This window comes from Solea solea, chromosome 8 (assembly GCF_958295425.1).
Source record: "Solea solea chromosome 8, fSolSol10.1, whole genome shotgun sequence".
In the NCBI taxonomy this organism is placed as follows: Eukaryota; Metazoa; Chordata; class Actinopteri; order Pleuronectiformes; family Soleidae; genus Solea; species Solea solea.
The window spans coordinates 22,861,198-22,881,844 of NC_081141.1; the positions used below are offsets into that span (position 1 = coordinate 22,861,198).

A 20,647-nucleotide genomic window follows, 5' to 3' on the forward strand; every position below is an offset into this window, starting at 1 on the left:
ATGAGCTGATGGTTTGAATGTAGTGGACATTTTTCATATTTAGTTTCACACTATATCTTTAATCTCCGAGCGGTGATTGCTCTAAAACAGCAAGTGAAGCTCAGCTTCCTCTAAAATCAAACATGTACAGTGTTGTATTTACATTTCAATGCTAAACGTGCACTAGAATGCCATTAGAACGTGTCACTACTTGTTTCCTCACATTAAAACCACTTGAAGCTCAGCTTCAACTGTTCTCTATGTGACGACACAGTGTAGGTTTTTTCTCGACTGTAATTGGACAAATGCGGCAAAAATGTCACTTCCCCAGAAGCTTAGCTTCTCTGGGAGTCAATGGAGCAGTGGTTGGTCGCGGACGCTGTGCTTCTGCGTGATAGTTGGAGGGAGTGTCTGAAAGGCGGAACCAGTTTTTGATTGACAGTTTTGACAACACACACACAACAGTGGAGCCTTTTCAGTCCTGTGTGGATTTTGTGAGGGAAGTCTGTCGTTGTGTGTTATTTGCTCAAGAAGAAGAAGAAGATGCAAACAATGCAGAAAGGCACTTGTTCCAACTGGGTCTTGAACCTATGCCTTCTTGCTGCAAAGGCAAAGGTGCTAACCACTACACCAACCATGTGGCCCCTTCAGTTGTACACTGTAAATAAAGGCACTATTATAGCTTTTCAGTTTTACCTAAATATTAATCCCCTTAGGGATTCTCTGCATTTTCACCCATCCAAGAATTAGGAGCAGTGGGCTGCCACACTGAGTAGCGCCCGGGGAGCAATGGGGGTTGGGTACCTTGCTCAGCCCTTTCGACCTGGTGGGGACTTGAACTGGCGACCTTCCGGTTACAAGCCAAGTTCCCTTTCCACTTGCCGTCCTAGATGCTGTTAAACACTAGTATTTGAGTATAAGAATGCTTTAATTCTGTGTTTTTACATTTAAACAAGTATAGAAATTTCTCTAAGGGGAAACTCCTTATCTGCATATAACCCATCCTCTACTAGAAACCTTCCTCAACTTAGGGGCGGTTACCTTGCCCTCTGGTTACAAGCCAAGTTCCTTCCCAAGTACAAGGTTCCACCGAGATTTGAACTCGGATTGCTGGATTCAAAGTCCAGAGTGCTAACCATTACACCATGGAACCACACAATTGTTACAGCATCAAGATGCAATTAATCCCAATGAACAAATCAGTTAATATTGCAGCAAATTTGTCAATGAATTGGATAATATATTTTAAATGATTGAAACCCCTTGAAAGAACACAAAGGCGTCAACGTGCACCTTTATTCATCCTGCTCTCCCAGGACTGTGGGTTTGTAATATCAGGTTCAAAGCTGAAAAAATAATGAAGCTATGAAATGCAGCGTGATCTGCTGGAGCTGCGTCACAGCGGTGAAAACGTTTTCCCTGAAAGAATAAAGGCTGCAACATGACAAGTGCTTTCCTGTAAAATCAGTGACGTCACCTGGGTTTGATCGTCAGCAATAACAGTAATTCTACACCTGGAAAAGCAGTATTTGAAGTCGTCAGTGAATATAAGCAGCCTGTTTTTTCTCCTTTCCTTTTTTTTTTTCTTTTTCTTTTTCATGTGGGCAAGCTGTTTCAGTCGACTCAGCCGGGAGGAAGTGATAAAGCTGTTGCAAGAAAGACGACATCAAACGCCTCGAACCTGCTCTAACAGACCCCACAAGTGATGCACATGACATGAAGGAGCCGGGGTTGAAAGAAAAAATCATTAGAAAGACAAGGTGGGTGGAAGACGAGCTCCATGTTTTGTTTAATGGAAACCAGTAGAGAGAAAAGTGATGATGGAAAACATACAGAACAGTAAAAATCTGCTACATGTGTGAGGATGATTCACACCAGGAGGTGACAGTGGGATTAGCGGATACTCTGGGAGCTCACGAAGTAAAGAAACCCCTTTACCCTGCGGCTGAACTCACATATTTCTTTCACTACTTCCACGTACACTAACTGGAGCAATGTTTAGATGAAATTCCCCCCCTGCACACAGGAAGTGATTCACTTTAAGATCCTAGACCAGAGGTCTCAAACTCGCGGCTCGTGGGCCACATGTGGCCCCTTAATCGATTTCCATTTAAAGTCAAGAAAGTAATAACAGATTTATTTGGCATCTTTAACGGTTTTATTGTGGACTATGTATCAAGTCCACACTTGAAATATCATCACAGTGATGTATCGGATATCATTTTAAGCTCTTATCACCTATGAACAGCTGCTTTTTTCAGAAAATGTTGTTTTTCATTTGAATTGACCAGACTTGATGCTCAGTGGCCCCCAGGTCATTTGAAGTTGAGACCACTGCCATAGACCATATATAAAGATGGACATAAGGGCTGTCCACACAAAAAAGACTCTAGGTAAATCAGTATTAGCGTTTTGTTTGTACGGAAATGGCGTTTTGGAAGACCTGAAATGCTATTTTTTCCGAAAACAAGGGCGTATATAAGGAGATTGTTTTGTTTTTGCTTGCTTCATTTTGTCTCTGGTTCTGTGAATGTATACTTATTTGAAGGAAGCTTTCCTTATTTTTACATGCTCAGCGTCGTCTTCCCCGATTCTGGTGTCGTTTTGCCGATGATTTGTGTGGATGAAGACGTTTCCTGACACGACAAAACGACAAAGGAAAAGATTGTTTACGTTTCATTCCGTTTTCGTGTGAAGAGGCTCATTGTCTTTTCGTGATTTGACAATTTTTGCGACTGGAGGTCCACAGACCTCACGTGCAACCCCATTGGACGAAAGCAGCTGTCAATCTCACTGGTGTCCACTCATATGTGCTGTGCTTTGTCACAAGTGACATCATGTGCTTTTGAAGAAGCGATTGAGACAATTCAATCATCAGCAAAGAGATAGACGCTCATGTTACCATAGGCTTTAATCCCAATAGAGATCCCTCTGCATTGTACAGAGTCTTTTTCTCTTCCTGGACTACATAAAACATTTTCACGTAGAGTCTATTGTCATGACACACGGAAGCAACAGAAACATTGCTACTAAAACGACATGGAATACAAATTCTACCACTCAAAGCAAGAACATGGAAACCCACCCACCCCTGCACTGCTGTTGTATACACACAAGTGCTTCCTCGGTCAGGTCTGATAGTTTTGCTTGACTTAATGTTACATTGCTCTTGTGGACAGAGACTACTTTAAAAAAAAGTTACGCAGTGCAACTTTGAGCTTCCATATTTATTGAAAAGTACATTTTGGACTCTGAATGACGACCATCTAAAGACACATTCTGAACAAGGCGGTGGGGAAAAAAAGGAACCCTAACCCTAACCCAGCCTTTTAATAATTTGGTGTTTGTGTGATCAGTGAATCATGAAGCCCTACATGCCCTGTGGCTGTGCAGACGGATGTTTTACTAAGATAGTCCAGTCAAGATGAGACATAAATGGAACAAAAAAGGCCCAGTGTCACCCACTACATTGCACATGCAGCCCATAATTCCCAGCTACGCCCTCGCCGTGTGCACGCCAAAGACAATCGAGTCCTCGTCACTGCCACTGAAGCCGCTCGTTCACAGGGTGAGAAAAGGTCCTGGCTTTGCTTGGCTTGAGGTAAGTCGAAGCATCATAAATTCAATTTTGAAATAACAGAATCCAGGATATCCTGTGGTCAACCACCACGGCACAGACATCCGATTGTCTAACCGAGAGGAGAACCCACGCCCGTAATCCGGTTGGCTCTGATAGATGGAATATGGATGTTTGAGTGGATTTAATGAAAACAAGAGTGACTCCAGATGACTTTTACCGTGAGGGAAATCACTTATTTAATGTGATGTGAGTTGATAATACATAGCATTTGCGTGGCAGATTCGACAGAGCATGAGGTATTGACACATTATCAACTCCCTTTGTTGAGCGTGCTGGTGTTTCTGTGATGTGTCATGAGACCTACAGCAGGGACAGAAGAGATAACCGATTTCAGCCGCTTCACGAAAGGCTTAGCTAATAAAAACCTAAGCCTGGTAAAGTCCACGGTGTGTTAATAATAATAATTGTTGGTTTTCTCCCAGTCAGAAAAGCCTTTGCTGGCTGGAAACTGAAGTTTGTGAGCTGTTCTTTCCTCACACCAAAGTCCATAGAGAAAATCAGGGATTTTACAACATGGCACAGAGGAGTTGTAAATCCATCGCTCCTTCACGGGTACACTTAAATATGTTATCTTGTCATTTTGGTGTTTGAAGTTCTTAACTTGGTATAAGCGAAGTGACACAAACTTAACAAACGAGGCAGCGGTAGACCAACAGCGTTTGAGTCCCTGCAAGCTAAAAATGCAGATTTTCTCTATGGGGTTTGGTGCAGGCGAGTCAGCAGTTTACAAACTCCAGTTTCCAGTGGGAAAACGGCAGGAGAGGAAGCAGTGAACATGTTCTGAAGGTACTGGAGACTTGAGCAGCTGTAGGTTTTATAAGGTGAAGCCTTTTGGTGTCATGAGTGAGCGTGTCAGTGTTGACAACGTGTCAGTACGTCATCCAAGCGCGCTAAAAAGCCTGAACTAGCTGTTCAAAGCGAGCGTATCCATGCATGTGCTCCGTGACTTGCACTGAAAACCAGCCACTGTTGTGACACGACGTGAAACTTGAAAAGCACTCGACTGCACAATGAGGACATCCTTGGAGACGGCCTGTGTTTACCACCGGGTTGTCAGGGAGTCGAGCAATAAGGAAAGGGATTATTTGCTTTGGCTGTGGGAGAATGCTCTAATCAGATCACTGACATGTGATCATGTTTGTCCTCCACGCCACCCAACGCTGACCATCCGTGCGTAGTTTGTGCTCACCTTTCACCTCCTCACCTCAGCTCGTCCTGTCTTCTTTGTTTCTCCACTTGTGAAAAGTGTGAAAGTTTGTGTTGGGCAAGAAACTCAGGAAGGAATTTATTACTCATTACTCATTTATAAAGTAATAATATTACTTATTACTTGATATCAAATGTAACGATATGCTAAAAACCAGAGGTCTCAAACTCGCGTCATTGATTTAATGCAGCCCTGCCATTTAATATTCATCTCTTTATCGTTCCATATCAAAGTAAACACTTTTAATTTGAAATTCTCTTACTGAATAGTTGCTTTTTCTCCAAAAGTTATTGTTTATTATTTGAATTTGAGAACCCTACTACACTATATTTCCTTTGGAGGTGAATCTACTTTATTGAAACAGAAGTTAGTAGCTTCATATTGTGACCTGCCATGCATACACGTCATCACAGAGACGCTTAACTTACTGAAAAGGTCTATCTAGTAACGTAGTAACACAGGAACACGATGATACTTTGCTCACCAACTGTCGTATTATTACTGTTTGGTAAATTGTAATCTCTCCTGTTGGACTCACACGTACGTGTGACGCAAATGGATTAGCAAATGGAGGTTAGAGCAGTATCTGTCAAGTCTAATGTTGCTATAGTGACAGTGATGTGATGCTGTTGGGTGCACTTTGTCTGACAGAAAACAGGGAGAACAACCTTTTTCAAGAGTTCTGTTTGGGTCGTGAAGTGTTTGAGCTAAATGCTTAAACGTGATATGACCAGCACCTATATGGCTTTATTTATACAGCACATTTAAAACAACATTAGCTGACCAACAAATACGTGGCAGAAACCAAATAAATATAGAAATATATAAGAGTCTGGGCTGCTCTTAAGAATTTAATTAATCTCCTTAGGGAAAGTATTCCTCTGAATTTGACCCATCCTAGAATTAGGGGCAGTGGGCTGCCACACTGAGTAGCGCCCCGGGGAGCATTGGGGGTTGGGTACCTTGCTCAGGGGTACCCAAGCCCTTTTTGGCCAGGGGGGGGGATTTGAACCAGCGACCCTCTGGTTACAAGCCTAGTTCCCTTTCCACTTGGCCACGGGCTGCCCTACATGAGAAAGTAAAATATTCCATAGACTGGAGCCAGCCACTGAAAAGGCTCCATCACCTCAGGTTCTGCACCTTTTTCTGGAAACATCCAGGAGCAGCCGGTGGTCGGAGGATCTCATGACTCTGGCAGGAGTTTGGAGACAGATAACATTTTTTAAAAACAAGCAGCAAAATCTCAAGGAAACATGTCAAGGATTACGAGATGGCAAACGCATAAGGGGGATCTTCATCGTCTACCTTTCTCCAACCAAGAACCACCACCACCTCCACGGGAGTTTGCTATTGCCACATGGAATTCACAAGACCTGACCTCCATCACAAAGCTCTTGCACAAAGCCTGCAAAGGACGACACTGCACAAACCTACTGAGTTCACTGAGGGCAGACCTTAAAGACAGAGGACTTGGAAGTTTGAGAACTACAACGAAACTTCAGGAGTTACAGATGCTCGCAGGGAACAAGACACAGAGGAACAAAATGGAGAAAAACTGATTGTAGCTGCAGGACGTTCTCTATTACTACAGCCACACAGTTGATAAATAATACTAATAATAAAATCTTAAAATCAATCCTGAACTGGACGTGGAGCCAGTGGAAGTTGAGCGAAATTGGTGTAATGTGGTCCGAAGACGAAAAAAAGCTAAGCATGAAATCCATAATGTAGTCCAACGACGTTTGACACGGCTCCATGACTGGGTAAAATAATATAATTGCACTAAATTATAGAAGCGTAAGGCATTACTTCTATACATTGACAGTTTGCAGTGATTGCAACTGCTCAGTTGTGCACTTTTTCTGTATTTGTTGCACAGAAATCGTGAATAAATCTCCAGTTCACACTCTGACAGGCTAAATCCCTAATCATGTTTCTGTCATTTGCTCCTCCATTATCGTCCCCGACGCCCAGCATGTGAGCGCGAGATCACGCAGATTGCTCAGGTTTGGAGAAGTTGTCAAATCTAATTGCCAAATCATCTGCCTTATCTGATCTCGCAAAAAGGCTGTTATTGTAATGAAACACCAGCGGAGAGGAGCAAAGAAAAGGTGGAGATTACACGCGGTGAGTCACTCACTGCACAATCCATCCCTTCATTGCTCTGGGGTTTCCACTCTCCCAGTCCAGAAAGTGTATATGGGGCATGTGAGGGCTGGATGTGGGCAGGAGAGCTGAGGTAACCACTCTGATAAGTGATGCATCTCCTCGCTGTGCATTGTGCATTGTGCCTTGACATGACAACCCCCTTTGTGAGGCAGCACCGAAGAGTTAAGGAGCAACAAAGGAGGGACTCTTCTCCAGCGAGGTCAGGTTCCAGCCTGTCGATACTGTGTGAAGGATTTTGGCTAAAGTGAGGATTTCAACGCGTCTTCAAATGATTGTGATATACTCTGCCATCAAGTTAATTTTGCGTGCTAAAAAGTAAACCCTGGGACATCACACTGGATCTTCAGAACTTTATCGTTTCCATCGTGCCCATCAAACAGATTTGGGTAAAGGGGCAGATTTTTGACATCTCGATAAAAGAGAAATCTCCGATCTTGATGTAGAAATCATGCGTTTAGAGATGTGATGTCTGCGATTATCAGACTTCTTCCTTTTCCCCCCCCTCTCCTTATAAGCCAAAGCTGACATGTAGAACTGTTTTGGTTCACCTTCATGTCCACTGACCTCCACCACGAAGGTCTTCCAGGTACAAAGCCCGCAAAGGACGACACTGCACAAACCGACTCGGTTTACTGAGGCCAGACCTCACTGGAACTTTGAGAACTGCAAAGAAACCTCAAGAGTTACGAAAACAGTGGAACAAAATGAAGAAAGACTGATTGTAGCTGCAGGACGTTCTCTAGTACTACAGCTGCAGAACATAGTTGATAAATGATGATAATAATAATAATCTTAAAATCAATCCTGAACTGGACAGGAAGCCAGTGGAAGTTGAACAAAACTGGTGTCAGGTTAATTTTGCATATTAGCTTAAGCCCTAACCATAATTTTCAGAGAAAAACGCCTAAAAGACATAAGTGAATGTCCTTATTACCATAAAAGGGGCCAGAAATTGTGTGCTTTTCCCCATTTTTCCACAATAACCTTCAATAGCTGGCAGCTATTAACAATTTACTGCAAGTTAAAGTAATGTATTACCAATTTACAATGAAGAAAAACATAACGTTTTATTTAGAAAAAAAACACTGTAGTTGTACACAAACACCAGGTTTTGTGTGTTCAATTTGAAATTCCAAAAATAGGCCAAAGAAATTGGAACTATGTGCAGGCGTTTAAGCAACTCTCTCCTCTCTGGTGACAAAGACGCTGATTCGCCGGCTTCCCTGCGACAGCGCGAGTGAAATTACCGCAATAACCACACGTTGGCTTTGACGTGCAACTTTTTTTCCCGATGGCACAAACCGTCGCGCAGTTGCGGTAATCCAAAGTGAGAATGTGCAAATGTGTTAAAGAGTTATGGTTCATATGCATGTTCTTGGTATGTAAGGACATCTGGGGATCTCAGAGAACGTATAACCAGTGATAGAAATATTGTGCCTGGGTAAATTTGAGTAAACCAAAGGAGAAAAGTGAAATTTCTATCCCCGCCTGTTTTTCAGACAGAGAGTAACACCATGTTAACAATGACTCCATGCACACAGATGCCATCGATCCCCTTCAGCGACTCCTCGACTACAAATATACCAAATCTGATAGAATCTGAGCAAAGCGCAAAAGCCCCCACAAAGATTTTAGTCGGACGCTCAATTTGGCACAATCTGGTGCCGAACAACAACCAAATGGATCCTTTTGTCTCCTAAAAAAAAGTCAAATACACAACCAAAGATAAAGTGAAACCTGCTTTAATGTTTCCATCAAACAGATCTGGTTAAAGCGGCAGATCCAGGATTTCTGACATCTCAGTAAAAGAAAAAAAAATCAGTGATCTTGATGTGAAAATCATGTGTTTAGAGTTGTGATGTCTGCGTTTGCAGATTATTAGACTACTCCCCCCCCGCCTCCTCTTTTAAGCCAAAGCAGACATATCGAACTATTCTGGGCCCTGGCAGAAACACGAACCCCTCTGACTGCCATTGTTCATTTATATAATCATTTTTGACAACTGGAAAGTTTTCTTTTCTTTTATTATTAGCACACGTCCCCGTCCCCCCTTTTAGATAATGAAAGATGTGAGGACAAAGTTGCACGTGACAAACTGTCTTATCTCGCTCACAATCACCCTCTCCGAAAAATGACGAGGTCCAGCGATGACATGAGACGTCCAATGTCCTGATATTATGTGAATTTATGATTTGAAACAGATTTTGAAACGCACTTTTTTTGTTGTTTTTTGTTCCAGTTCAGATCAAATCAGGAATTTGTGGTCGACTCTAATAGTGGGTAACAATATTTTGAATTATGGTTTGGACTAAATGATCGGTCTGAGCGCTCACGTCTGTTTAAAGTGACATTATACAGACACAACAACGCAGCACGTACGACGTCCTTTAATGACATCATACGGAACAATGGGCTCAGTCAATCTTAATTCAAAAAAAAAGAAAAAAAGTAGAGACTTTATTGCTTTCATACATACAGGGATGGATTTCATTTATAAAACTTTGGAATATTTTTTCTGAATGATCCATAAAACATTTATTGATCCCATTCTAGAATATTTTTAAATTGATGATGAAATTACTGCTAAAATATCTTGAAATATATTTGTTTCTAAAGCCAAAACAGCAATCCTCTTTTAATGAAAGTATTACATAATTCATTTCTGTTAGAAAGTTGTGTTCAAAGGAAAAATTATGAATATTAAATCTTCCCTCAGTGTTTGGTCTAATCTGACAGATTTTAGATATTAAATATTGTGTTTTTTTCATCTTTATTTGATGCTATAAATTCAGCTTTTTAAGAATTAATGAACAAATACAATTATTATGAACTAGTGAATCAATTAATTGAGCTTCTTTTTTGATATTTGTTTGAGTGTGTTTCTATGTGTTGCCATGCTGCAGTCTATGATTTATTGGTTTTGCTTGAGTTAAGAAAGATTTACGGTTATAAAAAGTGTTTTACTGCCAAATTTTAAGAGATGTAGTTGACATTTTGTTCTTTATCTAGTATGTTGAACAGCACTGTTCACTTTAATTTTCCAAATGTAACCATTTTATATATTTAAAGTGTAATCAGAAGCTAAAACATAAACCCATAATCAATTTAATTTACATATAACACGCGTTGCATGATTAAAAAAAGAGAATTGCATTGCATTTTTATTATTGTTATCATTATTATTGTTACTATATTATTATTATTATTATTATTATTGTTATTATTATTAATAATAATAATAATAATAATGGGTTTGATTTTATGATGTAAATCCAACAGATCTCTCTCACCCACACATAAAACACAGTTACACACTATAGCCACTAGATGGCACACTACATTGTTTCATAGTTTAAAAAGGTATCAACTACATTTTGGTATTAATTATATTTTTACATATTATAATTGTAATGATTTAAAAACACTAAAATAAGGACGATAAGTGTTCTTTAAATGCCTGTAAGAATGATCTGATGCTATAAATGTGCTTTTTAGGAATTATTGAACCATTACTATGATTTAAACTGTTGATTAGATTCAATTATTATTTCATCTTCTATTTTAAGATTAAGTAGTCTGGTTTGTTGTGCATTTTTTCTCTTATGTGTTGCCGTGCTGTCACGTCATGTATAAAATGTATGTTAAAAACGACAACAACAGTGTGCTAAGTTATAGACGTGATTTATTGCTCGTTTGGAGGTGATGTCATCGACACTCGGTTCACACCAGCTTCGTGTCTTCACTTGTCTCAGGCAGGAAGGCGTCTTTTGTTTGGTCCCTCACAGTTTTAAGAAAGATCATGATACCGGAGCCGCCGGTGCCCCTCTCCTCCAGAGCTGTGGGTGCTCTGCTGATAATCCCCCCGTCACAGTCCTGGCTCTGGTTACGGATTTGCCGGGCACGGGCAGCAGGCACCGTGATGAAGCGGCTCACCACGTTGATGTGGTAGTTGCGTAAGGCCAGCAGCTTGGTGACGCAGAGGTGAAAGGCCTGGCTCAGCCTCTCGTTGGCCTGCTGCTGCTGCACAAAACTCCTGAGCGAAGGCGCCAAAGAAATGTCCTCGATCAGCTGCTTGTGAGCAGGTGGCATGTAGTTCCTCATACGGGTTAGAAATGCACCTAAAAACGACAACGCCATCAGCACAGTGAGTCACATTTTTTCCTCTTTTCCACCAATGTCACGCCCTCCAAACTCATAAACACATGTGGACCTTGACGAGTTTCTCCAGTATTGTAATGTAACAAAGTACAAATACTTTAACTACAGAATTCACGTATCTGTACTTTACTTATTAAGGTAATCATATTTCTAGCAACTTTTACTTTACTTTTTATTTCCTCTAACTATCTTTGTTACTCATTACTACCAAATAAAATCAGAAGAAGAAGAACAGTTGTTAATGGTCTGTGTTTATACAGAGCTTTTCTAGTCTTGATTTCACCCATTCACCCATTCACATGCTGCAACATGGGGTTAAGTGTCTTGCTCAAGGACACAAAGACTAGCAGAGCCCGGAATTTACCCCACAACCTTACAGTTGAAAGACAACTCACCCTACCACTGAGCCACCATGGCTCAAACCTAACTCACTTTTTTAATACGTAAGTACATTTTACATCACAAAATGACTTTTGATACTCAAGTACAGTAAATGTCATGTACTTTAAGACTTTTACTTCATATTATATATAAAAAGAAAAGTAATTTCCTGGTAAGGTACTTGTACTTCCCCGTCCCTTTAAGGTACTTTTATACAGGACTGTGTTTCTACTCTTCTCACATTATAAATGTTAAAAAGTAGTGTCTGACAACATGTGGAGTAAAGACTGAAAACAGTTTTCTTTCAGTCTTTTTTTTTTAGGTGTGTCTTTAAAATAGCTAAAATGGCTCGATCACGCCATAGTGAGCATAAAAGCCCTCAGTGAGCTTTATCACCATTAAGCTCACAGAAAAGCTCTAAAACACTTGATTTAAAATCCCTAAAGATGAGGAAATGAAGTAGAGAAAGGAGGGCAGACACCTGCTGTGAGGCTGCAGTACCACTGATGGGGATAGAGGGAGGCAGAGGGCAGGACTGTACGTCATTAAAATACAACCAAGAATGGTGAAAATGCTCCTCCTCCACATGTTTGTTCAACAATTGGTTTGATACCAGGATTTAATAAGTGATTATTTAGTTTCCATCACCCAGTTAATGTGGATATGGACACACTTTTCCGTCCGTTTTGTTAACAGAGATACGGTTCAAGTGCCAATAAACACTAAATAAGACTCTACGCTGTACACTCCCCCACCCATATATTGTACATTTCATGGTATAATGTATTATAAATGTCTTTTATGTGTATGTGGAAGAATATTTATACAAGTAGCAAATCAAAAACCGCCGTCGTACCACTTTTCTCTTCATGTTTGATCCCCAGGAGTTCATCAAAGCAGTGCAGCAAACTGCTCTGTGCCGCACTTCCTCCTGAGAACTCCATCGCTTCCGTGCGAACGCCCTCATAGATCAGACCGTTGGGCATACTGGGGTTGTCTTTCCACCTGTGCGTGTGACACAGACACTGACAAACATGCTCCCACGGTCAAACAAATGTGACTGTGCAACATGAGCAAATTCTCTACCCAGACAGGTAGATCCTCATGATGCCGTAGAAGACCGAAGGCTCCACGTACACTTAAGGGAAATCACACTGATCAAAAATACATGTTAATAGGATAAATGTCAGCATATGCAGCTCATTAGCTGAGTGGCTACCTTGCATGAGTTTGAGAGCGTCCGTCATGTCCTGTAGAGAGCGGCCGATGTCGTCCAGAGCTCTGACCACGGCCTCGGAGTCGCCGCACCTGACGCCGTTGATCACAGCAGGAATGTTCTGAAACACAAGTGCAGCTACAGTGACTTTGTCCAAAAGATGTATCACTGTGCAAACCCTCAAAAAACAAGCTAAAGTAGTGTTTCCCAAATACTGGGTCGGGACCCACAGATGGGTCGTGGGAGATTTATTGTGGGTCCCCAAACAAATTTTTGGAATTTTTCCACAGAGACGGTGTCCAGCAGAAAAGCCGACAGATGACTTGTTTATCTTTTAATTTCTTGATTTCATTAATGGTTTATTGATGTAAGATATTATTAAATTTTGCCAATTCATGTTAAAATATGTCTATGTATAATAAACGCTACATAATGGTGAATTTGAACCATTTGGTCTTTGTCATGGAACCAATCCCAATTTCTCAAACTGTCTTTCTCGTGACTACATTGTGTGCACAATTATTTGGCGAGTTGCATTTCTGAGGATTATTTTTATTGTTGAACAAATACAAATACAAAATGTCAATAAACCTCAAGCCTGAATATTTAAAAAATACCAAAAATTTGAAATACTAAAATCTTCCCATCTCACTTATTTTCAATTATTATAGAAAGAATAACAAATAACTCAAAGTTTTCTGTGTTAAAAGTTTTCTGTGCTTAAGTAGTGTTACTTTACCAAATACTGGTTTGGGACCCTCAGATGGGTCGTGGGAGATTTATTTTGGGTCCCCAAACAGATTTTCTGAAATTTCCCCAAATTTTCTGAATTTCTTAGTTCGGGGGGGCCCACTTCGGAGTAACCGATGCTTGACTTTTATTGACACAAATGTAACACTATAAATTGCATTAATTATAGTTGTGTTATTCACAGCAAATCTGTGTCACTCTTGTTTTTCTTAACTTCACAAAAGTGGCCTAGTATTCATTTGCGCTTTCGCATTAAAAGTGCGGCACAAAGTGTGGTGATACTGAACTTGTATTGAACAAGTCAACCAGTTTAATGCCTCATGACATTAAACTGGTGAGCTCAACACTATTTAAATACCTAAGCCGCTTTAGTTCGCTTACGCCTCGGGCTGGCTCGGATGAGGAGGCTGCTAAAAATATCAAAGCAAAATGTCAAGTCAGATTTTTTTTTGTATAGTCCAATATCACACATAATCTCAAAATGTCCCTCAATAACATATGAATTAAATAATAAAAAAAAAACGATAAACGAAAGTAGCACATCTGAGTTTGCAGCAAAACAAACCCCAAATTCAACAAGCTCCACAGTCTCCTGCTGATCCGACTCTGAGGACAGGTAGAGCTGATGTACTGTATTTTAACCAAAGCATATGATGATATAATAGATAAACTTAATATTATTATTATTAACTTAAAGTATAATAAAATGAATGTAAGTCAATACATTTATTTTTTCTATGAGTTTATATTCAAATAAAAAGAGCTCTGACAGCTGCATCACAATGATATTCATTTATTTATTAATGTTGATGTAGTTAAATCACGTTAGGCCACACCCTCCCTCGTTACACATCACCTGATAATGTTTTAATCCAATTAGCATTCAAGTTCATACAACTTGGAGTTGGAAAATATGTATAAAAAAATGACAATAAGCTGAAAATCCTCAGCGTTCATTAATTCCTCACCACCGCATCCTTACCCTCAGTGCAGGAACCGCTGCCAGCTCCACCAGGAGAGTGACCATGAAGAAGCCTCGGACACTGTCTCCACCTGGGAGGCTGAGCAGCAGCTCCAGGTTCCTGTACAACGTGAATAAAAACCAAATTTTGCGTAAATCTGAATAATGTAATATAACATGTAAAGGAAATGAAAATACACTTACTCCATGTGGAAAGGCCTGGAGCACAAAGGAAGGAAAATAGAATATTTATACTGTACAATGACACTTCATTTCGACACACCCAGAATAAGATAGTGAGCAGCCTCACCCGTCACGTTCCTTCTTCTTCCAGTTAGCCAGAACTCCATCAGCATGAGTGAAGATCGGGGGAAGTCCTAAGCGCTGTGAGACCTCCCAGAACGGAACAGCCAGGTTACGTGGAAGCACCTTTATTATAAAATAGAATGAATTTTCTTTCTTTAAATAACTGTAACTACAGTTGGTTGATTCTGTAGCAGCTCATGAGTGAAGGAAGACAGGAAAAATATCTATATTGTCATGGTTACTTGTGTTCTCCTTGTACCTCATTGGTGTCCTGTTTTAATTTGTATTTCGTTGTAGTGTGTGTATCTTATTTGGTTTTACTTCCTGTCTTGGTTTCCCTCCTCTCAGTCCTGTCCAGCTCTTTATTTATGACTTTCAGTTGTGTTCCCTAATCCCTGTTTGTTTCATTATCCCTGTAGCGCCTTAGGTATTGTTTTTACGTGCACTCGGGTATAAACCACGACCAGGTTTGTCTGAAATGATATGCAAGTTATTTTCTTCCAGTGTCCACTTGTTTTCCATTTCCAAACAATTTAAACAGAAGAAAACACCTGAGTAAAATGACAGGTGACCTCAGATAACCCAGCATGACCCTGGGCAGCCTCAGGTAGAATATAAGAAAATAAATACAACCCCCTAGTGGTTGGGGGGGGACTCACAAACAAAAAATGTGACATGGCTCCTAAAATTAGCTCCACCAATTTTCCTCAACATGGGTTTATCTGTTAGTTTGTACTTCTGTTAGCAACTTCCTGTGTACTGCAGTTTTTGACAATCTGATTTTTGTATGTTCCCATTATATTTTGAAAAGAATCTACTCACGTCACAAAAAAATTACGTCACAAAAAAAATCATAAAATCTTTCAAGAAATCTCTTATATCTCTTGTAATGGGCAAAACTGTAAAAAAAAAAAAAAATCAAAATCCTATCAATCTAAAAACTGGAATAGCAGGTATAGACACTACCATTAGACTAAGTGTAATCTGAAACTGATCCGGATTATGTATCTGTCAACATCTGAACAGATCTGGATGGATTTGTGTCATGTTCAAAGGTTAAACATTTCACGTGCCCTATGATTAAGTGGTTTAAGCCTTGGCAGAGGTCTGTGCTCTCTGAGTTTGTTCTCAGGTGATTTATCTGTACTGTAGGTGATGTTGTTTTAATGATTTAACTGCAAAGTGTTAGGTTAAGTCCTAATTAGAGGACTAAATAAGATGGGGTTTTATTGGCAAACCTACTGTAATGTTTTAACTCATCTGGCTGTTTTTGAGCCTCTTTTTTCCTCAAGTGTGGTCACAATTCTGACCAAAAAATAATAATAATATATTTACATCAACTGTGTCTTTCTCTCCCTCCTGCCAAACGTAGCCCATGGTCATCACCCCGAGGGCCAGGTGGGCCAGTCGTAACTCGCGGTGATTCTGGAGAAAGTGGCCGCTCAGCAGCGGCATCTGGAGAAGGAAAGGACATTGTACACACTCAAACTTTTTTATACCAAGTACCACCTGAGAAAGGAGGCAGATTTATTCCCAAATAAGATAATTTGATCCTCCTCTTCCTCACATACTACTTCACACACTGGTTTACTGAGATTATATTAAGATGGCGCAAGAGAAAATTATTATTATTTCGTTTTTTGTTTCATTTTCTTTGCACTCCACTCCGATCACATACCCTGGTATATGCAGTAGAACAGAATTTCTGATTTTCCTCCAAGTATCACCAGAGGAAGCTCATGTACCACTGGTAGTTTGAGAAGCATGGCACTTCTTCAATGTGCTTTACATGAAACAACATTTAACAGTACGAATTGGAGAAATAAAAATAAAAACAATTGTATGAAACAATTTTGAAATAAAAACAAAACAAAATGCAGAAAAATAGAAAAGGAGAAAAAAAATAGTTAAATATAAGGTTGCAGCGTAAAATTATGATTTGCTTCGAAATCATTAAAAAGGACATACAGTGCAAATGAAAGATTAAAATTTAAAGTGCTTTGAAAGAGCTCATTAGTAAGCAGGAAGAGAAGTGTTTTTATCCTGGATTTAAAAATGTTCACCGTTGGGGTTGATTTCAGTTCTGCTGGTAGCTTGTTCCACTTGTGTGCAGCATAACAGCTGAAAGCTGCTTCACCATGTTTAGTTTGAACTCTGGGCTCAACTATCTGACCTGAGTCAGTAGATCTCAGCAGAACTTTAAAATCTATTCTATAGCTGACTGGGAGCCAGTGTAAAGTGTCCCCACCAGGTCAAAAGGGCTGCGGTACCCCTGAGCCAGGTACCCAGCAGATCATCAACTGATTCTGCACTCACAGTTGGTGACATAGCTATAGCCTCCATACATTTTGCACTGGTATTCTCATGAATGTACCTGTGTGTACAGACACAGAGGTTAACTGAACATTTGGAATAATCTGTAACTCAAAAAACCTACAGAAAAGATCAGAAAGAGCCAAGTCCTTAACCTCCACAGCAGAAATGTCAGTGTCAGTGTTATAGAAGTATCCAGGACCTGCTTTCCATACATTTTGTAGCAAAAGGACAGGATTGCAATGGAAAAAGAAGAAAAAAGAAAAGGAAAGCGTAGAGCGGAGCAGTGCACTCTCGTCAAGAGAGGGAGGAAGATGAGGCTGCTCAATGGTGCGCTATATAGAATAGAGGGTCATAAAATAAACACAGGCAAGAAAATACACATTGTGCCACTGTATTGTCTCTCCTCACCTTGTTAATGAGGGAGCGCAGCTCGTGAGAGTCCACAAGCTCTGGAACTCGCAGGGCAACATCCATCCATGGCTGATAGTACGGAGGCAGCTCTGTCTTTTCAACACAATGTGAGCAAGGTTGTGGTTTATTTTTTGTGAACTTGCAAAGTGAAAAGTTTGAAAAGGCCGCGTGTGTTTAGGTCAATAAAAAATAAAATAAATAAAAAAACAAGCCCAGACAAAGTCAAACTTTAACTTATCTCAGTCAGATGATGCAAATCAATACCAGCAGCCACAAGTCACGGTATTATAGATACTGCACATGCTGATAGTCTGATGAGCACAGAGTCTGTCCACAACAATTCCCTCAACATTTACATCATCTGTTAACTGAAATGCAGCAAATACTGGTGTAAATTTAGCCACTGACTACAATCTAACATGTTTACACACTGATCATTTAGGTGCAAGAAGAAGGAAAAGGAAATTAACCGGAATATTGATACAAATTGAATTTAAATGATTTCAAAGTCAACACACAGTTACAGACAATAATACTTCCTCAAAAATAAAATAACATTAAACAAGTGTAGACGGGACACTACAGTTTTCTTGGCAGCAATTACCTGTGAAGTTTTTTGTTTTGTTTTTGAAATCAATTTTGAGTTTTACAACCTACCAGAGGCTCAGGGAGGATGAAGCCGAGCTCCTCAGAAACGTGGTAAGAGTCCAGAGAGAAAGGAGCTGAGCTCTGGTGTGTGTCAGCAGCGGCCATAGTGACAGTGACAGAAAACCCTCAGACAGCAGCAAGTCCCCTGACTGTCTGAAAGTATTCAAGAGAAAAACCTATAACCTGACTGGACTCTGCACAGAGTTCACTCCACACGGCTGTTTTCCTCGGCGCTCATGCAACGCTTATCAGTCAATCCTGCTGTGTTCAGTTTTAAGTAAAGTCGGGGGAAATGGCGATAAAACAAAAGGAGCATCAAAACACTTCCCATCATCAATGTGGACGAACAGGTTAAGTGAGAAATTAAAATAAATCATACACATAGAAGCAGAGTTAAAGAGAAATATCAACAATGAACTTTGCAATTGGTGTTGTTGCTCTGCTGCTCTCCCGTTCTCTGCTCTTCTCTACTGTTCTTTACTTCAGTCCACTCAACTTTATTCCACTCTGTTTCTACTGTTCTCTACAATTCTAGACTCCGATGTTCTCTGCTCTACTCTGCTGTTCTTTACTCTACTTTATTCTACTCTACCGTTCTGCTCTACTCTACTGTTCTCTACAATACAATACAATACAATACTCTAAACTACTCTACTCTAGCCTGCTCTACTCTTCTCTACTCTACTGTTCTAAGCTCTACTGTTCTAAGCTCTACTGTTCTCTACTCTACTGTTCTCTACTCTACTGTTCTAAGCTCTACTCTACTGTTCTAAGCTCTACTCTACTGTTCCCTGCTCTACTGTTCTCTACTCTACTGTTCTCTACTCTACTGTTCTAAGCTCTACTCTACTGTTCCCTGCTCTACTGTTCTCTACTCTACTGTTCTCTACTCTACTGTTCTAAGCTCTACTCTACTGTTCCCTGCTCTACTGTTCTCTACTCTACTGTTCTCTACTCTACTGTTCTAAGCTCTACTCTACTGTTCCCTGCTCTACTGTTCTCTACTCCATGTTCTAAGCTCAACTCTACTGTTCCCTGCTCTACTGTTCTCTACTCTACTGTTCTAAGCTCTACTCTACTGTTCTCTACACATCTAGACTCTAATGTTCTCTGTTCTAAGCAATACAATACTCTAAACTACTCTACTCTACTATTCCCTGCACTACTGTTCCCTGCCCTACTCTGCTCTATTGTTCTCTACTCTACGGTTCTAGGCTCTACTCTACTGTTCCCTGCTCTACTCAGCTCTACTGTTATAAGCTCTACTCTACTGTTCCCTGCTCTAGTATGCTCTACTGTTCTCTACTCTACTGTTCTAAGCTCTACTCAACTCTACTGTTCCCTGCTCTACTGTTCTCTACTCTACTGTTCTAAGCTCTACTCTACTGTTCTCTACACATCTAGACTCTAATGTTCTCTGTTCTAAGCAATACAATACTCTAAACTACTCTACTCTACTATTCCCTGCACTACTGTTCCCTGCTCTACTCTGCTCTATTGTTCTCTACTCTACGGTTCTAAGCTCTACTCTACTGTTCCCTGCTCTACTCAGCTCTACTGTTATAAGCTCTACTCTACTGTTCCCTGCTCTACTATGCTCTACTGTTCTCTACTCTACTGTTCTAAGCTCTACTCTACTCTACTTTTCCCTGCTCTACTCTACTGTTCCCTCCTCTACTCCACTCTACTGTTCCCTCCTCTACTCTACTGTTCCCTGCTCTACTGATCTCTACTCTACTGTTCCCTGCTCTACTGTTCTCTACTCTGCTGTTCTAAGCTCTACTCTACTGTTCCCTACTCTACTCCACTCTACTGTTCTAAGCTCTTCTCTGCTCTGCAATAGTCTAAACTACTCTACTGTTCTATGCTCTTCAATACTCTTCCCTGCTCTACTATGCTGTACTATTCTCTGCTCTACACTGTCTCTACTACTCTATTTTCCTCCAAGTAGCGCCCGAGGAAGCCTGCGTACCACAGTTTGAGAACCAAGCCTCTAAACTACTCTGCTGTCCTCTTCTCTTATCTACTCCACTGCGCAATAGCTTTCTTTACTCTGCTCTTCTCTTCTTCGTGCTAATTTACTCAAGTCTACTGTTCTCTGCTCTACTCTACACACGATCATTAAATAAAACATTGAAGTAAACAGACTTCATTACAAATTAAATTAAACTGTCACAACTTAACAGTGTCCCTGGCACAGGGAGAATAATTGTCATAATCAGTCACAATATTGATCAAAATATGTGCCTTAACCCTTTTCTATAATTTCATATTTATTTTTACCCAAGAATAAACATTACATGTTTTGATAAAATTGGACAACGGGAGATAACTGATTGAATTAAACAGTTCTGTCTGAGGCCGACATACAGTTCCTCCAACGTCCACTAGTGGGCTGCAGCTCACAGTTTGGTAATCACTGACCTTTAGTCTGTCCACTGTCCAGTGCAGTGACTCACTGACACTGATAGGGTTTCATTTATGCTTCATTCTGTGTTTCATGGC

The 20,647-nt window shown here is 40.3% G+C and overlaps 1 protein-coding gene and 1 non-coding gene across 3 annotated transcripts; both read right to left on the reverse strand.

Moving 5' to 3' along the window:
• Positions 1 to 1,060: 1,060 nt before the first annotated feature.
• trnaq-uug (transfer RNA glutamine (anticodon UUG)) lies at positions 1,061 to 1,132 on the reverse strand. The gene has a single exon. It is a non-coding gene; the product is annotated as a tRNA-Gln (tRNA).
• Positions 1,133 to 10,678: 9,546 nt separating this feature from the next.
• ido1 (indoleamine 2,3-dioxygenase 1) lies at positions 10,679 to 18,418 on the reverse strand. Of its 2 annotated transcripts, none has more exons than XM_058636599.1 (10): positions 18,152 to 18,418; positions 17,492 to 17,587; positions 16,103 to 16,222; positions 14,772 to 14,890; positions 14,666 to 14,680; positions 14,483 to 14,582; positions 12,754 to 12,871; positions 12,621 to 12,672; positions 12,391 to 12,539; positions 10,679 to 11,113 (listed from the first exon to the last, which is right to left on the reverse strand). In XM_058636599.1, exons 1-10 carry the CDS (start codon positions 18,245 to 18,247, stop codon positions 10,716 to 10,718), a joined length of 1,263 nt encoding a protein of 420 aa, XP_058492582.1. In that variant the 5' UTR covers positions 18,248 to 18,418; the 3' UTR covers positions 10,679 to 10,715. The 2 variants fall into 2 exon arrangements, with proteins under 2 accessions (XP_058492582.1, XP_058492583.1); XM_058636600.1 differs by having other exon boundaries at positions 17,492 to 17,583; positions 18,152 to 18,237.
• Positions 18,419 to 20,647: the final 2,229 nt, after the last annotated feature.

What these genes read in the sequence shown, in the direction of transcription:
- ido1 (XM_058636599.1), bottom strand. Translation starts at nt 18,247, where the DNA reads ATGGCCGCTGCTGACACACACCAGAGCTCAGCTCCTTTCTCTCTGGAC. An exon ending in CAGCGGTTCCTGCACTGAGG is followed by an intron (nt 12,872 to 14,482) that starts GTAAGGATGCGG and finishes CTTGTGTTTCAG; the next exon opens with AACATTCCTGCTGTGATCAA. An exon ending in CAAACATGAAGAGAAAAGTG is followed by an intron (nt 11,114 to 12,390) that starts GTACGACGGCGG and finishes TGTCGTTTTTAG; the next exon opens with GTGCATTTCTAACCCGTATG.